Genomic DNA, 19,329 nt, shown 5'->3' on the forward strand with positions numbered 1-19,329 from the left:
AGAATATTAGTGGACCAGAGCCAGGCATTGGCTGAGACTGATCCACCAAATAGGGAGTAAGAAATGATGGTCTGGGTTAGTACAAAAAGGTGGAACTTTGTCTATGCTGAAATACTCCTGCCAAGAGCCAAGCCAAGAGCTAGAAGAATAAGTTGGTATCTCATTGAGGGGTCCTGGAGCTGAGCTTCTTGACAGGAGGTGACCATGTGTCGTGGAAACCAGAGGGATGGTGAGTAGAACCCATAAACACACCAAATGCGATAGTCAGGGTAAGGAAAGTGTCTGTGCTGCCGCCAGGGGGCATTAGTGTCCCGAGCTGGCTGGAAGGCAGACTTGGATCCAGCTCCTAATTTTTTTGTTTTCCTGTGTCAGATAGGACTAAGTTCTACCGCAAATAACAGAAAAACAGGTAGAAGTAAAAGAAAACCCAGAAATAATTTGTCCAAGGCTGTTATAGTGGCTCCATCATCCAGAGTCCAGGCTCTTTTGCTTTCCGTGCCTTCGTTAGCGCTTGGTTTCCATCATCAAGGTTACTTCAGGTACTTTATCGTCACAACATGACTCCCGGAACTCTAACCACCATATCCTAGTGTAAGGGAAAACCACCCTCGCTGTAAGGGAAACTGAGAAAGATGATCTTTTTAGCTGTGGGCCCGTTGTCATGCTAAGCAAAACTGGAATTCTATTATTAGTGAGCAGGAAGAAAAGAGTATCCAAATCTGTTAGATTTGCAGCTAATGATATCAGCCACACTTTCCTAAAGCCAATAAACTATGTCCCTCAGCCTTTGTGACCAGTATAGCGAAAAAGAGAGCCTTGGCCAGAATCTAGACCTCTGTGACTTCGAACAGATCACTTCTTTCAGCCTCAGCTTTGCTGTTTATAAAAGGATTGGGCTGGATGTGATGAACTCCAAGAACCCTGATACCTTCATTAGCTAACAGTCTGAGTCTGGCCTAAAATCAAGTAAGCAAAACTAATACCTCCACAAGCCTAGACCTTATTAGAGCAGTGAAATATATGTGCAGAAGGAAAAAGGTTAAAGAGATTTTTTTTTTTTAATTTTAGTACTCTCTTTAAATATTATATGAGACTCTTCCTTAGTCATTATTTCACAAGTTAACAAATATAATCATGGTACAGCATCTAGCTTACCATGGTGAGTTATTATAGTTTATGGTAAAATGTGCCAAGTTATTCCTCTTAGGCATAAGCACCTGTTTGAACACCTTACCCAAAGTATACCAGTCATTTTCCATCCCTTTATACAACTTATTACCTATCAGTAGGTGCCTTTTTTATTTATACGCACTAAAACACATGTGCACAAGTGTTTAGAATCTTGTCCAGCATATTGTAGGTACCCAATAAATAAACAAGTGAATGAATGTATGTATGTTTATGCTAAATTCACAAATTATCAGAGAATCTGTGTGTTTTAATAGTTTATTAGAATCAGGCCTCACTTTATGCTCATGAGCTCTCCACTTATTAAAGTCATAATTAATTCAGATAATTTACACACCTCTGTTGCCTTTTAGGGTTGGTTAAACTGATCTGTGTTTGGTTTTTCAGGGCCTAGTACTTTGGGTAACATTATAGAAGAGGTCACTCATCCCTGTAACCCAAATCCTTGCCCTGCTAATGAGCTCTGTGAGGTAAACCGGAAGGGGTGTCCATCTGGAGATCCCTGCCTTCCATACTCTTGTGTTCAAGGTAAGAGGTAGATGGGTGTGAGTGTAGGGTGGGTATGGATTTGTGCTGCTGGTGTTTCTGTATAGGCATTATCTTTGGAGTGAGGTTGCAATTGACTTTATTTTCAAAATTAGGTTTTTCTATAACATTTGAGGTTTTCCCAATAAACACATGTTAGTTACATAGGCAGGAGAAGACAAATACAAATGTAATTTTCAATTATCATTTAGATTGTGAACTGACTCTCATAATGAGTTATAGGGTTCTTGGAAACAAACGAATAAAAAACCTTGAGCCAGTTTTTATAAATTCTCTGCCATGTTGTAACATTTGAGAAAATGTACTGCACGTTGTGATTTTGTCTTTGGTCTGCTTTAGTTATAAGGAGAAATGGCATACTCATTGGGATGTACAGTTATCTCTATAAAGCTTAATGTTTTATTGAGATGCATATGATTTTTTTTAAGTTTATTTATTTATTTTGAAGGGGGGAGAGGCAGAGAGAGGGAGAGAGAAACCCCAAGCAGGCTCTGCACTGTCAGCACAGAGCCTAATGTAGGGTTCAATCTTACAAACCCGTGAAATCATGACCTGAGCCGAGATCAAGAGTGGGACACTTAACCAACTGAGCCACCCAGGTGCCCCAAGATGCATATGATTTTAAGACTGATTTTTTTTTTTTAAATGCAGGAGGCCTCTTGAATAAAAAAGTGTTTATCCTATAGAATAATTTTGATAGTCTTTATCTCTTTGGGCATCCCTTTAGAGTACAGTCGTGGCAATATTTTGCTGCCCTTTATCTATTTCCCAATTGAAAATGTTTATCATGTTAAAATCACCATTTAAAAATTTCTGTGAAGTTAAAAGGAATAGAATATTGAATTAAATAAGCCTGATGTCTCAAAGGATCATCTATAATATTTGTGTAATACGAGAATATATCAGTAATACAGTCATGATAAATCCTGTTAAAATTGGAAATGTATGGGTTTCCTTAAGCCCAATCAAGTATTCAACTTTTCATTGACTTTAAGGTATGCTGGTATTCCATCGCTAAAAGTTTTCCTGACCAAGAAGAATATTCTAAAAATAATGTACATTTCCATAGTCCATTTTTAAAGTATCTGTGATTTTTAAATACCTTTGATAAGCCCAAAGCAATAAAAAAGTACATATCTTATGGCATTTTTGTACTGAACTATAGCTACCTTTGGAGTATAGGTCCTTAATCAGCACCTTCTCATGGAACATGGAATTTTTCATTTGAGAGAATATGTTTTGGTCAGTAAACCAAACCAATTCTTTAACTTAGTGGAATTTCTATTACATAATCTTTAATAGCCACACAGTACCTATAAGACTTGTGTAAAGTATATGTAATATCATAAAACAATGACATTGAACAATGCCATCTCTCTCAGCTAATTTTTGTTTGTATAGGTTGCAAATTGGGAGAAGCCTCTGATTTCATCGTCCGTCAAGGGACACTAATCCAGGTGCCATCATCTGCAGGGGAAGTTGGTTGTTACAAAATTTGCTCATGTGGACAAAGTGGACTCTTGGAAAACTGTATGGAGATGCACTGTATAGATCTCCAGAAGTCATGTATTGTTGGAGGAAAAAGAAAAAGTGAGTCTTGGACTGTATTTATTTGCTTTTTGTTTTTAATATGAGATTATTTATCTGAATTTTGTAGGATGGACATTGGATAGATTCCCACCAAAGAGTAAGGTCTACACATCAGATCTCCAGGGCAGTATTTTTCAAACTGTACTCTATAGGACACTAGGACTTCTAAGGAACCCTCTTAGGAGCCTCCTCACGAAGAGACTAATGACTAATAATAATTAATTAGTACTTACTGAGCTTTTAGTTGTGTGCCAAGCACTATGCTAAGTCTTGGCCTGTGTTATCTCATGTGAGCCTCCCAATTGCTCTTTGATTTCAGTACTCTTATGAAGAAGCTGCTGCTCAGAGAGATCACCCAGCTAGTCAGTGACCAAAACAGAATTCAGTCCCAGGCCTATCTGACTCCAGAGACCGTGTACTCCACAGGCAAGGACACAGGTGTGCTCCTTCTCCTCAAGTGTGTGTCTTTAACGGAAGTAAAAGTCAGAGTTTGACATCATGGAAAGTGAACTGGAGGATGGAAGCTACACTGTTGACTAAGCATTGGGAGAGAGCACATTATGAAGTGCCACCCTTTTATATACATACAATGGAATATTACTCAGCCATCAAAAAGATTGGAGTCTTTCCATTTGCAATGATGGGGATGGAACTAGAGCATATTATGCTGTGAAATAAGCCAATCAGAGAAAGAAATACCATGAGGTCATTCATATGTGGAATTTTAGAAACCAAAGAGATGAACATAGGGGAAGGAAAAATAAAATAAAAACAGAGAGAGACAAACCATAACAGACTCTTAACAATAGAGAACAAACTGAGGGTTGCTGGAGGGAGATGGGTGAGAGGTGGGCTAAATGGGTGATGGGCATTAAGGAGGGCACTTGTTGTGGCAAACACTGGGTGTTATATGTAAGTGATGAGTCACTAAATTCTATTCCTGAAACAAACACTACACTATATGCTAACTAACTTGAATTTAAGTAAAATCTTGGGGGCACCTGGGTAGCTCAGCCATAAGTGTCCAACTCTTTTTTTTTTATGTTTATTTATTTTTGAGAGAGAGAGAGAGACAGAGCACAAGTGGGGGAGGGGCAGAGACAGAGAGGGAAACACAGAATCCGAAACAGGTTCCAGGCTCTGAGCTGTCAACACAGAGCCCAATGCAGGGCTAGAACTCGGGAACGAGGAGATCATAACCCGAGCCAAAGTTGGATGCTTAACCGCCTGAGCCACCCAGGTGCCCCTTATGTGTCCAACTCTCGATTTCGGCTCAGGTCCTGACCTCGCAGTCATGAGATCCAGCCCGCATTGGGCTCCACACTGGGCATGGAGACTGCTTAAGATTCTCTCTCTCCTCTGTCTCCCTCCTCATCTGCCCCTCCCTAATGCTTGCTCCAAATAAATAAATAAAGTCTTGGAAGAAAAAAAAAAAAACACCCTTTGATGCCCTCTCTAAAAGTCTAAGGGTCTTGCTTTCTCACTGCTACTTTAATCATCTTTTGCTTATAGCCCTAACAACTGATATATAACCTTAAAAATTGTGGGGAAAAAAATGCTACTTTTGAGAATGTACTCCCCCACAGCTCTTCACTCTGCTACCCTCATCCCTATCTCCACCCCCATCCCCATCAATCAGAGTAGTTGAGCTTTTATATAACTCCTGGTTTTACTCTTCTGTGTGAGATCTTATTAGAAAGAAGGGTGCTTTTGGCTAAAAAGGGACTGCAAGTGTCTGCCCTAGAACAAGTCAGGTATTCCTTTTTTTTAACTTTATTTTTTTGAGAGAGAGAGAGAAAGAGAGAGTGAGTGGGGTAGGGGCAGAAAGAAAGGGAGAATGAGAATCCCAAGCAGACTCTACGTTGTCAGCGCAGAGCCTAACTCGGACTCGATCTCACAAACCATCTCACAAATCGACCCAGGCACCCCCAGGTATTCATTTTTTAATCCATATTCTACTTAGCCAAAGTGTAGGGTAGGTACCTTGTATCACAGAATATTTCTGAGGGTAAACATTCTTTCCATAGATTTCCACTGATTAAATGCATATTTTTTACAGAAGAACATACTAGTGCCTTTTGGGGCTAAAATCGCATGAGGGACTGAGGTCATACCGTACATGATCAGATGAGGGAGAATGTGATCCACAGAAGGGAGCAAACCAAGTGGTGCTCTTCAAGGACCTAGTCACTCCTGCCAGGGCATCAGGAGAGTCTTTGATTCAAAGATGGCATCAGGGCTGGTTCAGGAAAGTTGAGCAAAGTTCCAGAAGGAGGAGAGGACCATTTGAGGCAGAAGGGACAGCCAAAAGCATTCTCAGAGAATAGGGAGCCGTCTAGTTAGACTAGCACATTAGGGGTTTGGAGGGATATGGTGGGAGTTAAATATTAAAATATAAATATTACAGATTTAACTCCCCTGTTTGTATATTCAGAAGTGATCTTTCGGGGCGCCTGGGTGGCTCAGTTGATTAAGCGTCCGACTTCAGCTCAGGTCATGATCTCACAGCCCGTGAGTTTGAGCCCCGCGTCAGGCTCTGTGCTGACAGCTCAGAGCCTGGAGCCTGCTTTGGATTCTGTCTCCCTCTCTCTCTGCCCCTCCCCTGCTCATGTTCTGTCTCTGTCTCAAAAATAAATAAAAACATTAAAAAAAAAAAAAAGAAGTGATCTTTCAAGAATTTGTTTTAAATTTTTATTTAGGGGCGCCTGGGTGGCTCAGTCAGTTAAGTGGCCGACTTCGGCTCAGGTCATGATCTCACAGTCCGTGAGTTCGAGCCCCACATCGGGCTCTGTGCTGACAGCTCAGAGCCTGGAGCCTGTTTCATATTCTGTGTCTCCCTCTCTCTGACCCTCACCGGTTCATGCTCTGTCTCTCTCTGTCTCAAAAATAAATGTTAAAAAAAAAAATTTAAACTATTACATTTTTAATTTATGATTTATTTATAAATGCATGAAATAGATCAACATTTTATGTCTCTTTTTCTCAGGTCATGGGACATCCTTTAACATTGACTGCAATATCTGTTCTTGTTTTGCTGGCAATTTGGTGTGTTCTACTCGCCTGTGCCTCAGTGAGCACAGTTCAGAAGATGACCGTCGCACCTTCACAGGTAACCATGGTCACCCAGAACCTATCCCTAGCAGCCATCATCTCTTTGTACCCGTTTCCCTTCAAGGCAGCTTTGATGGTCTTGCCATAACCACAGATGTACCTAGTAAGATAAATACATAATCCGAGAGCAAGGTACTTTTTCTCTCTGGATCTGTTTCCTCCTCTATGAACTGAAGGCATTAAACTAAATGTTTTCTTAGGACCCTTCCAGCTCTAATATTCTTGAATTCCATGAGTCAGAATGAACAGGGCCCGTGATTGGGATGGTTTTGGTTAAATGGGACTTTTCTACCTGCCAAAATACCTCATCTCCCCCTACCATTTTGTGTGTGTGTGTGTGTGTGTGTGTGTGTGTGTGTGTGTGTTACTGCTAATTTTTTAAAATTAGTTAATTTGTTTATTGTTTAATTTACATTCAAGTTAGTTGGCACATAATGCAACAATGATTTCAGGAGTAATGCCTCTACCATTATGTTATAAAATGTCCATGTATTTTCTAAGTTTATTTCTGTTCTAATGTTTTTCTCATCATCTTCTTCCCTGAACTGCCTTAGCTTACTGGTTCATTAGGTAGAGACCCCTATAAAGCTATAGGTAGAAAAAGAAGAATCCTCCTTCCAATCTAGTGTATAAAATCTAGAATTATGGCATGCCTGGGTGGCTCAGTCGGTTGAGCGTCTGACTTCAGCTCAGGTCATGATCTCACACTCTGTGAGTTGGAGCCCCATGTTGGGCTCTGTGCTGACAGCTCAGAGCCTGAAGCCTGCTTCAGATTCTGTGTCTCCCTTTCTCTCTGCCCCTCCCCTGTTCATGCTCTGTCTCTCTGTCTCAAAAATAAATAAAAACATTAAAAAAAAATTTTTTTTAATCTAGAATTTAGATGTTTGAAGTCTGGCTTAGGGGATTTCTGGAATGTCAAAGGGTAATTAATACCGAAAACAAGACAAAGAAAGATTGTAAACTCTTCATGTAGGCTCCTTCCACTCTCATCTCATTAGGGAAGGGGAAGAACAAGAAAGTAACTTGCAAATTATTGTGATTTTGAGACTTAAGCATTTTTATGAACGTCTTGTTGGGCTGGGACAATATCTGAGTCCCAAGAAATGTGGTACACTTTGTGGCCAGTAAAATCTCCTTAGAATCTGCTAGCTAAAGTCACTAACTTAATTTACTCCAGAACATGAGAGACTGTGCACTACAGGGAAAAGGGTCCTGCTAGTTGTAAAGTTCATCTTCCAAAAACATTTAGATATAAATAAGTAAGTAGTCTTCTGTGTAAGTCTTTAGTTCACTCTTCATTCCCACATGGTTTTATGGTCTCTCTAAGCAGAATGAACTGCTCTCATCAAAGCAGAGCAGATAGATGATAATAATAAGAATAACAATGATGACAATAAAGCATCAAGATTGACACTCAAAGTGGAGAGAGGGTGGGGTGGAGTTAGTCCTGCCTTTACTTCCCCAGCAGCCTGCTGTTCACTTCTTATTTCTGATTTCCTTTTTATTTCCAGTGGGCTGGAGGTACAAGGTTGGCAAATCCCTAATCTATCCTCCTCCCACCCCACTCCATGTGTAACTAAGTTCAGGGAAAGAAGAATCAACTTGCTGCTGCAATGGCATGAAATGGGGTAAAGGAGGCTACCTGGTTTCTCTTTACCTGTAATCAAAGGTATTCCAGATCTGGAGAAAAGCAGATACCAGTAGATACCCAGAGACTGTGCTGTTGCTGTTAACAACTATAGCTGTCTCTCAAGAAAAAAACATCGCTTCTCAGTAGCCTTTTTACTTACTGGAGCATAATCCCAGCAGCATAAAGCATAGGAATGTTAAGAAAGTACTATTCTTGATTGATTACTCATAAAAATTTTTAAGTCTCAAAATTTAAGTAATTTCCCAAGTTACCTTCCTGTTCTTTTGGTATTACCCTTTAACATTCCAGAGATCCCGCAAGCCATACTTTATACATACTTTATACATACTAAATTGAGAGGAGCATTCTTTACTTCTCCTACCTGTAGCTTTTTTTATGTGGGTTTCTACCCCTGGGATCAAGGCCAGGAAACCCTCAATTAGGTGGTAATAAATGGAACAAAGGAAAGCCATTATGCAGACAAATGGCTTTTCAGAGCCTCACCACCGGTAAAAACACTGTCAGGGATTGGAGTGATGCTTTTTCCTGACTCAATTCACAATTCTGTTTTAACTTGAGACCTCCATGTTAATTAGGAAATATGAGGGGCAAGGGAATGTACAAGTGCCCATCAGTGAGTCTGTATCCTCTCCACAGGTCTGCCCTGTAACTGTGCAGATCAGTTTGTCCCCGTGTGTGGGCAGAATGGACGCACTTACCCCAGCGCCTGCATTGCTCGCTGTGTGGGCCTCCAAGACCATCAGTTTGAGTTTGGATCGTGCATCTCAAAGGATCCATGTAATCCTAATCCCTGCCCCAAAAACCAAAGGTAAACTAAATGGCTCCTTATCTTTTTCTTTTTTTTTTTTTTTGTAAGTTTTTATTTTAATCCCGCAGTGTTCATCACGTATTTTACCCATCCCCACCCACCCACCTCCCCTCTGATAACCATCAGTTTGTTCTCTATAATTAAGAGTCTGTTTCTTGGTTTGTGTGTGTCTCTCTCTCTCTTTTCCCTTCCTTGTTTGTTTTGTTTCTTAAATTCCACATCTGAGTGAAATCATATAGTATTTGTTTCTCTCCAACTGACTTATTTCACTTATTTAGCATTGTACTCTCTGTCTCCATCCATGTTGTTGCAAATGGCAAGATTTTATTCTCTTTTATGGCTGAGTAATATTCCATTGTATATATATACCACCTCTTTATCCATTCGTCACTTGATGGACATTGGACTGCTTCCATAGCCTGCCTATCGTAAATAATGCTGCTATAAACATAGAGGTACATGTATCCCTTTGAATTAGTGTTTTTATATTTTTTGGGTAAATACCCAGGAGTGCAATTGCTGGATCATAGGGTAGTTCTATTTTTGAAGAACTTCCATATTGTTTTCCAGAGTAACTGCACCAGTTTGCATTCCCACCAGCAGTGCAAGAGGGTTCCTTTTTCTCTGCATGCTCACCAACACCTGTTGTTTCCTGTGTTGTGGTTTTAGCCATTCTGATAGGTGTGAGATGATATCTCAGTGTAGCTTTGATTTGCATTTCCTTGATGATAAGTAATGAGGATCTTTTCATATAGATTGGCCATCTGTACGTCTTATTTAGAGAAATGTCTGTTCATGTCTTTTGCTCATTTTTTAATTGGATTATTTGCTTTTTTGGGGATGTTGACTTTTATAATTTCTTTATGTATTTTAGATACTAACCCTTTAATCAGATATGTCATTTGCAAAAAACCTTCTCCCACCATGTAGATTCCCTTTTAATTTTGTTGATTGTTTCCTTTGCTGTGCTGAAGCTTTTTATTTTGATGTAGTCCCACTAGTTTATTTTTGTTTTTATTTCCCTTGCCTCAGGGGACCCATCTAGAAAAAAGTTGCTATGGCCAACATCAGAGAAATTACAGCCTGTGCTCTCTTCTAGGATTTTTATGGTTTCAGGTTTCATATTTAAGTCTCTAATCCATTTTGAATTTAGTTTTGTGTATGGTGTAAGAAATGGCCCAGTTTCTTCCTCTGGCATGCTGTCTAGTTTCCCCAAAACCATTTGTTGAAGAGACTGTCTTTTTCCCACTGGATATTCTTTCCTGCATTGTCAAAGATTAATTGACCATATAATTGTGGGTTCATTTCTAGATTTTCTATTCTGTTCAGTTGATCTATGTGTTTATTGTTGTGCCAGTACTATACGGTTTTGATTACTACAGCTTTGTAAAATAATGTGAAGTCTAGAATTATAATGCCTGTGGCTTGGCTTGGCTTTTTCAAGATTGTTTTGGCTATTCGGGGTCCTTTGTGGTTCCAAACAAATTTTAAGATTATTTGTTCTAGTTCTGTGAAAAATGCTATTGATATTTTGACAGAGACTACATTAAATGTGTAGGTTGCCTTGTGATACAGACATTTAAACAATATTTGTTCTTCCAATCCATGAGCATGGAATGTCTTTCCATTTCTTTGTGTCATCTTTAATTTCATGCATCAGTGTTTTATGGTTTTTAGAGTACAGGTCTTTCACCCCTTTGGTTAGGTTTATTCATAGGTATCTTATTATTTTTGGTGCAGTTGTAAATGGAATTGTTTCCTTAATTGCTCTTTGTGCTGCTTCATTATTGGTGTATAGAATTGCAAAAGATATCTGTAGATTGATTTTATGTCTTGTGACTTTACTGAATTCATTTATCAGTTCTAGCAGTTTGTTGGTGGAGTCCTTTGGGTCTTCTATATATAGTGTCATGTCTTCTGCAAATAGTGAAAGTCTTAACTTCTTACTTACTGATTTGAATGCCTTTTATTTCTTTTTGTTGTGTGATTGCTGTGGCTAGGACTTCTAGTACTATGTTGAATAAAAGTAGTGAGAGTAAACATCCTTGTCTTGTTCCTGACCTTAGGGAAAAGGCTCTCAGTTGATCCCCATTGAGGAGGATGTTAGCTGTCAGTTTTGCATACACGATCTTTATTATTTTGAGTTATGTTCCCTCTAAACCTACCTTGTTGAGGGTTTTTATCATCAATGAATGTTGTACGTTGTCAAATTTTTTTTCCTGCATCTGTTGGAATGATCACATGGTTCTTACCCATTCTCTTACTGATGTGATATGTCACATTGATTGATTTGCAAGTATTGCAGCCCAGGAATAAATCCCACTTAATCATGGTATATGATTGTTTTTTTAAATGTATTATTGGATTCAATTTGCTAGCATTTTATTGAGGATTTTTGCATCTGTGTTGATCATACATATTGGCCTGCAGTTCTCTTTTTGTGGTGTCTTTATCTGGTTTTGATATCAGGGTAATGCTGGCCTCAAAGAATGAATTTAGTTTTCCTTCCTTTTCAATTTTTTTGAATAGTTTGAGAAGAAGAGATATTAACTCCTTTTTAAATGTTTAGTAGAATTCGCCTGGTCCTGAACTTTTGTTTGTTGGAAGTTTTTTGATTATTGATTCAGTTTCTTTGCTGATGATCAGTCTGTTCAAATCTTATATTTCTTCCTATTTTAGTTTTGGTAGGTATGTCTTTCTAGGTTGTCTAATTTGTTGGCATATAGTTTTCTAAAATTCTCTTATAATTGTATTTCTGTGGTGTTTGTTGTTATTTCTCCTCTTTCATTTGTGATTTTATTTATTTGGATCCTTTCCCTTTTTTTTTCTTGATAAGTCTGGCTGGAGTTTTATCAATTTTATTGATTTTTTTTCTAAGAACCAGCTCCTAGTGGCATTAATATGCTTTATTGTTTTTGTTTTGTTTTGTTTATATATCATTTATTTGTGTTCTAATCCTTATTATTTCCTTCCTTCTGCTGGTTTTAGATTTTGTATGTTCTTTTTCTAGCTCTTTTAGGTATAAGGTTAGGTTGTTTATTTGAGATTTTTCTTGCTTCTTGAGATAGGCCTGTATTGCTATAAACTTTCCTCCTAGAACCACTTCTGCTGTATCCCAAAGGTTGTGAACTGTTGTGTTTTCGTTTTCATTTGTTTCCATGTACTTTATTTCTTTTATTTCCTGGTTGACCCATTTACTGTTTAGTAGTATGTTATTTAACCTCCATGTATTTGTGGTCTTTCCAGATTTTTCTTATGGTTGACATCTAGTTTCATAGTGTTGGGCTCAGAAAAGATGCATGGTATGACTTTGATCTTTTTAAATTTTTTGAGGCTTCTTTTGTGCCTTAATATGTGATCTATTCTGGAGAATGTTCCATCTGCACTTGAAAAGATTGTATATTCTGCTGTTTTATTTAGGACGGAATGTTCTCAATATATCTGTTAAATTCATCTGCTCCAGTGTGTCATTCAGAGCCGTTGTTTCCTTGTTGATTTTCTGTTTAGATGATCTGTCCATTAATGTAAGTGGGGTGTTAAAGTCCCCTACTATTATTGTATCATTATCCATTATTACTTGTACATTTATATTAACCATTTTATGTATCTGGGTGCTTGTATCTGGGTGCTTCCAAGTCAGGTGCATAAATATTTACAATTGTTATAACTTCTTGTTGGATTGTCCCCTTTGTTATTATATAGTGTTCTTCTTTGTCTCTTGTTACAGTCTTTGCTGATACAAGTATTGCTACTCTAGCTTTCTTTTGACATGCATTGGATGATAAATGTTTCTCCATCCCCCCACTTTCAATCTGCAGGTGTTGTTAGGTCTAAAATGAGTCTCTTGTAGGCAGCATATAGATAGGTCTTGTTTTCTTATCCATTCTGTCACCCTGTGTCTTTTGATTGGGCCATTTAGTCCATTTACAGTCAAAGTAATTATTGATAGATATGTATTTATTGCCATTTTATTGCCTGTGTAGTGGTGCTTTCTGGAAATTTTCTCTGATCCTTTCTTGTTTTTCTCTCTTTCATGGTTTGCTGATTTTCTTTAGTGATGTATTTTAATTTTTTTCTTTTTATTCTTTGCATATTTATTAGTGGTTTTGATTTGTGGTTACCATTAGGTTTGTATATAACCCCTTCTGCATATAGCAGTCTATATTAAGTTGATGTTTGTTTAAATTTGAACAAATTCTTTATTCCTCTCCTCCCCACATTTTAGGTGTATGGTATCATATTTTATATCATTTTATTTTATGAGTTCCTTGACTGAGTTTTTACAGAAATACTCATTTTTATTGCTCTTGTGTTTCCTATCTTTATAAGCCATTTTGGTCTTTCCTTTTCACTCAAACACTACCCTTAAATAATTATTTCAGGGCTGGTTTAGTTGTCATGAATTTCTTTAGTTTTGTTTGTCTGGGAAGCTCTTTATCTCTCCTTCTATTCTGAATGATAACCTTGCTGGGTAGAGTATTCTAGGCTGCAGGTCTTTCCCATTCAGCACTTTGAATATATCCTTTCTGGCTGGGAAAATTTCTGCTGAAAAATCATCTGATAGCCTTATGGAGTTTCCTTTGTATGTAACTGTCTTCTTTTGTCTTGTGGCTTTTTTAAAACTTAATTTATTTATTTTGAGAGAGAGAGAGAGAGAGAGAAGCAGAGAGAGAGGGAGAAAGAGAATCCCAAGCAGGCTCTGCACTGTCAGCACAGAACCCGACATAGGGCTCAATCCCACAACCTTGGGATCATGACCTGAGCCAACCAAGAGTCGTATGCTCAACCAGCTGAGCCACCCAGGTGCTCCAATATTTTTTTCTTTATCACCATATCTTGCCATTTTAATTACAATATATCTTGGTGTGGATCTTTCTGTTGATTTTGTTGGGGGTTCTCTGTGCCTCCTGGATCTGGATATCTGTTTCCTTCCCCAGATTAGAGAAATTTTCAGCTATTGTTTCTTCAAATAAATTCTCTGCCCACTTTTTCTCTCTTCTTCTTTGGGATTCCTATAATACAAATACTGTTACATTTGATGGAATCACTGAATTCCCTAGGTCTATTTTCATTTTGCATAATTCTTTTTTCTCTCTTTTGTTTAGCTTGATTACTTTCCATTACTCTGTCTTCTAGATCATTAATTCATTCCTCTGCTTCTTCCAACCTGCTGTTCATTCCACCAGACATGTTTTTTGTTTCATTTATTGAGCCCTTTATCTCTACTATGTTATTCCTTATCTCTGTGTTAAGGGTCTCACTGATGTCTTCCACTCTTTTCTCAATTCTAATGAGTATCCACATGATCATGCTGTAAATTCTCCATCAGCATGTTACTTCTATCTGTTGTACTTCAATCTCTGGCCATGCCTGTGTCCTGTTCTTTCATTTGGGATAAATTCATCTGTCTTCTCATGTTGTCTAAGTCTCTATGCCTGTTTCTGGGTGTTAGGAAAGTCAGCTATGTCTCCTGTTCTTAAGGATGGTGGCTTTATGGAGAGGTCCTGTAGTGCCCTGCAGTATAATGTCCCCTATTCTCCAGGACCTGCTTCTGGGAGTGTCTCCAATGTGTGCTGCATGTGCTCTGCTGTTTTATCCTGGCTACTTTATCCTTCAGGCCAGTTGTATGCAGAGGCTCTTTGCCTGTTGTGGGCACTGTTTGGTCCTGGTCTGAAAGTGGGGCATTTTAACTAGCTGTGCTCTCGTCTGTTTGTGAAATGAGACATGTTGCCACTGCTACTGGAACCAAGTCTCTGCAAAATTCCCACATGGGAAGATGCATCGTGAGCAGGGCTTTGGGCCAGTCTTCTGCAGGAGGGGGCCCACCACACTGGGACTCAGGCAAGTGTGACTGGGAAGGATGATTCCACCAGAGCATGATGGGGCAGGGCTTGGTGTAAGCAAGTTAAGTTGCAGGTGTTGGTGCTGCATTGGTTCCCAAAGGTGGTTCTGTGCTTATGTTGAGGGGTGGGGGAGGAAAATGGCACCTGTGAATTCCTTTTTTCATGGAGATTCCTCCATGAAATGCTGTCTCTCTGGGACATACTCTGAGATGAGTGAATAACCTCCCTACTGTGTGCTCCGGGTGCTCTTCGGTTTGCTGTTTCCATGCTGTCTGTCCATAGGCTTTTTGCCCTCCTTTTCTTCCAGAACAGCCCCAATGTCCTCTGAACTCTCCCAGAACCAACCACACTAACCTTTAAAACTCCAGGCTTTAAGCCACACTGGTTGCAAGACCTCATGAAATTTGAGCCCTCTCATTTTCCAAGCCAATTGCTGCAGGGATTTGTCTTCCCCAAGCACTCCCCTGTGTGCTAGTTTGTTTCTCACCTTTCTCTGTGACCATGGCTGCCACAGGTCCACAATCTATTTCTCTCCCAAGCTGTGTCTGAGTGGTAGGATATATTCAACATGCTGAACTGGAAAAAATATGCAGCCAAAAAGTCTTTATTCAGGAAGGCTGTCATTCAAAATAGAAGTGGAGATAAAGAGTTTCCCAGACAAACAAAAATTAAAGGGGTTCATGACCACTAAACCAGCCCTGCAAGAAATTTTAAGGGGGGACTCTCTGAGAGGAGAAAAGATGAAACAAAACAAAAAAAGACGAAAAGCAGCAAAGACTAGAAAGGACCAGAGAACACCACCAGAAATTCCAACTCTACAGGCAGCACAATGGCAATAAATTCATATCTTTCAGTACTCACTCTAAATGTCAATGGACTAAATGCCCCAATTAAAAGATATAAAGGGGTGCCTGGGTGGCTCAGTCGGTTGAGCGTCCGACTTCAGCTCAGGTCATGATCTCGCAGTCCGTGAGTTCGAGACCCGCGTCGGGCTCTGGGCTGATGGCTCAGAGCCTGGAGCCTACTTCCGATTCTGTGTCTCCCTCTCTCTCTGCCCCTCCCCCGTTCATGCTGTCTCTCTCTGTCTCAAAAATAAATAAATGTTAAAAAAAAAATTAAAAAAAAAGATATAGGGTAACAGAATGGATAAGAAAACAAGATCCATCTATTTGCTGTTTACAAGAGACCTATTTTAGACCTAAAGATACCTTCAGATTGGAAGTAAGGGGATGGAGAACCATATACCATGTTAATGGATACCAAAAGAAAGCCGGAGTAGCCATACTTATATCAGACAATCTAGATTTTAAAATAGACTGTAGCAAGAGATGAAAAAGGGCATTATATCATAATTAAGGGGTCTATCCACCAAGAAGATCTAACAATTATAAACATTTGTGTTCCAAATATAGAGGCACCCAAATATATAAATCAATTAATCACAAACATAAAGAAACTCATTGATACTAATGCCATAATAGTAGGGGACTTCAACACCCCACTTATAGCAATGGACAGATCATCTAAACAGAAAGTCAACAAGGAAACAATGGCTTTGAATGACACACTGGACCAGATGGACTTAACAGATATATTCAGAACATTTCATCCTAGAGCAGCAGAATACATATTCTTCTAGAGTGCACATAGAACATTCTCCCGAGTAGATCACATACTAGGATGCAAATCAGCCCTCAACAAGTATACAAAGATCGAGATCATACTGTGCATATTTTCAGACCACAACACTATGAAACTCTAAATCAACCCCAAGAAAAAATTTGGAAAGACAATGAACACTTGGAAATTAAAGAACATCCTACTAAAGAATGAATGGGTTAACCAAGAAGTTGAAGAGGAAGTTAAGAAGTACATGGAAGCCAGTGAAAATGATAACACCACAGCCCAAAACCTCTGGGATGCAACAAAGATGGTCATAAGAGGGAAGTATATAGCAACCCAGGCCTTCCTAAAGAAGGAAGAAAGGTCTCAGATACACAACCTAACCTTACACCTTAAAGAGCTGGGAAAAGAACAGCAAATAAATCCCAAAACCAGCAGAAGAATAAAGATTAGAGCAGAAATCAATGCCGTCAAAATAAAAAAACAGTAGAACAGATCAATGAAACCGGGAGTTGTTTCTTTAAAAAGATTAACAAAATTGATAAACCCCTAGCCAGTTTGATCAAAAAGAAAAAGGAAAGGACCTAAATAAATAAAATCAAGAATGAAAGAGGAGAGATCACAACCAACACTGCAGAAATACAAACAATAATGAGAGAATATTATAAGCAATTATATGCCAATAAATTGGGCAATCTGGAAGAAACGGACAGATTTCTAGAAACATATAAACTACGAAAACTTAAACAGGAAGAAATAGAAAATTTGAACAGACCCATAACCAGTAAAGAAATTGAATTAATAATTTTAAAAACCTCCCCAAAAACAAGAGTCCAGGGCTGAAAGTCTTTCCAGGGGAATTCTACCAAACATTTAAAGAAGAGTTAGCACCTATTCTTTTTAAGCTGTTCCAAAAAAAAAAAAAAAAAAAAGAAGGAAAACTTCCAAATTCATTCTATGAGGCCAGCATTACCTTGATTCCAAAACCAGACAAATATCCCACTAAAAAGGATAACTATAGACCAATTCCATGATGAACATGGATGCAAAAATTCTCAAGATACTAGCCAACTGGATCCAACAATACATTAAAGAAATTATTCACCACGACCAAGTGGGATTTATACCTGGGATGCAGGGCAGTCAGTGCAAAAACAATCAATGTGATACATCACATCAATAAAAGGAAGGACAAGAACCACATGATCCTCTCAATAGGTGCAGAGAAAGCATTTGACAAAATACAGCATCTTTTCTTAATAAAAACCCTCAAGAAAGTAGGGATAGAAGGATCATACCTCAAGATCATAAAAACCATCTATGAAAGACCCACAACTAATATCATCCTCAATGGGGAAAAACAGAGAGCTTCCCCCTAAGGTCAGAAACATGACAGGGATGTCCACTCTACCACTGTTATTCAATATAGTATTGGAAGTCTTAGCCTCAGCAATCAGACAACACAAAGAAATAAAACACATCCAAATCGGCACAGATGACATGATAGTCTATATGGAAAACCCAAATGTTTCCACCAAAAAACTGCGAGAACTGATCCATGAATTCAGCAAAGTTGCAGGATATAAAATCAATGCACAGAAATCAGTTGCATTTCTATTCACCAATAATGAAGCAGCAGAGAGAAATCGAAGAATCGATCCCATTTACAATTGCACCAAAAACCAAAAAAAGCCTAGGAATAAAACTAACCAAAGGGGTGAAAAATCTATACACTGAAAACTATAGAAAGCTTATGAAAGAAATTAAAGAAGACACACAAAAAATGGAAAAATATTCTATGCTCATGGATTAGAACAAATATTGTTAGAATGTCAATACTACACAAAGCAATCTACATATTCAATGCAATCCCTATCAAAATAACACCCGCAATCTTCACAGAGCTAGAACAAACAATCCTAAAATTTGTATGGAACCAGAAAATACCCCGAATAGCCTAAGCAATCCTGAAAAAGAAAACCAAAGCTGGAGGCATCACAATTCCAGACTTCAATATGTATTACAAAGCTGTAATCATCAAAACAGTATGATACTGGCACAAAAACAGACACTCAGATCAATGGAACAGAATAGAGAATTGAGAAATTGACCCACAAACATATGGCCATCTAATCTTTGACAAAGCAGGAAAGAATATCCAATGGAATAAAGACAGTCTCTTCAGCAAATGGTGTTGGGAAAACTGGAGAGCGACATGCAGAAGAATGAACCTGGACCACTTTCTTACACCATACACAAAAATAAACTCAAAATGGATGAAAGACCTAAATGTAAGACACGAATCCATCAAAATACTCAAGGAGAAAGCAGGCAAAAACCTCTTTGACCTCAGCTGCAGCAACTTCTTACTCAACATGTCTCCAGAGGCAAGGGAAACAAAGGCAAAAATGAGCTATTGGAGCCTCATCAAGATAAAAAGCTTCTGCAAGGCAAAGGAAACAATCAGCAAAACTAAGAGGCAACTGATGGAATGGGAGAAGATATTTGCAAATGACATATCAGATAAAGGGGTAAATATCCAAAATCTATAAAGAACTTACCAAACTCAACAGCCAAAAAACAAATAATCCAGTGACAAAACAGGCAAAAGACATGAATAGACACTTTTCCAAAGAAGACATCCGGATGACTAACAGACACATGAAAAAATGCTCAACATCACTCATTATCAGGGAGATACAAATCAAAACCACAATGAGATACCACCTCACACCAGTCAGAATGGCTAAAATTAACAACTCAGGCAACAGATGTTGGTGAGGATGCAGAGAAAGAGGAACCCTTTTGTACTGTGGGTGGGAATGCAAACTGGTGCATCCACTCTGGAAAACAGTATGGAGGTTCCTCAAGAAGTTACAAATAGAACGACCCTACGATCCAGCAATTGCACTACTAGGTATTTATCCAAAGGATACAGGTATGCTGTTTTAAAGGGGCATGTGTACCCC

General features: G+C 38.6%; 1 protein-coding gene across 2 annotated transcripts in view; it reads left to right on the forward strand.

The window, feature by feature from the left end:
• The window catches only part of RECK (reversion inducing cysteine rich protein with kazal motifs), an 80,141-nt gene that overhangs the window by 49,547 nt on the left and 11,265 nt on the right, over positions 1-19,329 (forward strand). For both annotated transcript variants that reach the window (XM_042964733.1, XM_042964734.1), the window contains 4 exons: positions 1,576-1,716; positions 3,136-3,324; positions 6,311-6,433; positions 8,723-8,894. In XM_042964733.1, coding sequence (XP_042820667.1) covers positions 1,576-1,716; positions 3,136-3,324; positions 6,311-6,433; positions 8,723-8,894 — 625 coding nt within the window. The remainder of the gene's footprint in view (positions 1-1,575; positions 1,717-3,135; positions 3,325-6,310; positions 6,434-8,722; positions 8,895-19,329) is intronic.

This window comes from Panthera tigris, chromosome D4, assembly GCF_018350195.1.
Source record: "Panthera tigris isolate Pti1 chromosome D4, P.tigris_Pti1_mat1.1, whole genome shotgun sequence".
NCBI classification, from domain to species: domain Eukaryota; kingdom Metazoa; phylum Chordata; class Mammalia; order Carnivora; family Felidae; genus Panthera; species Panthera tigris.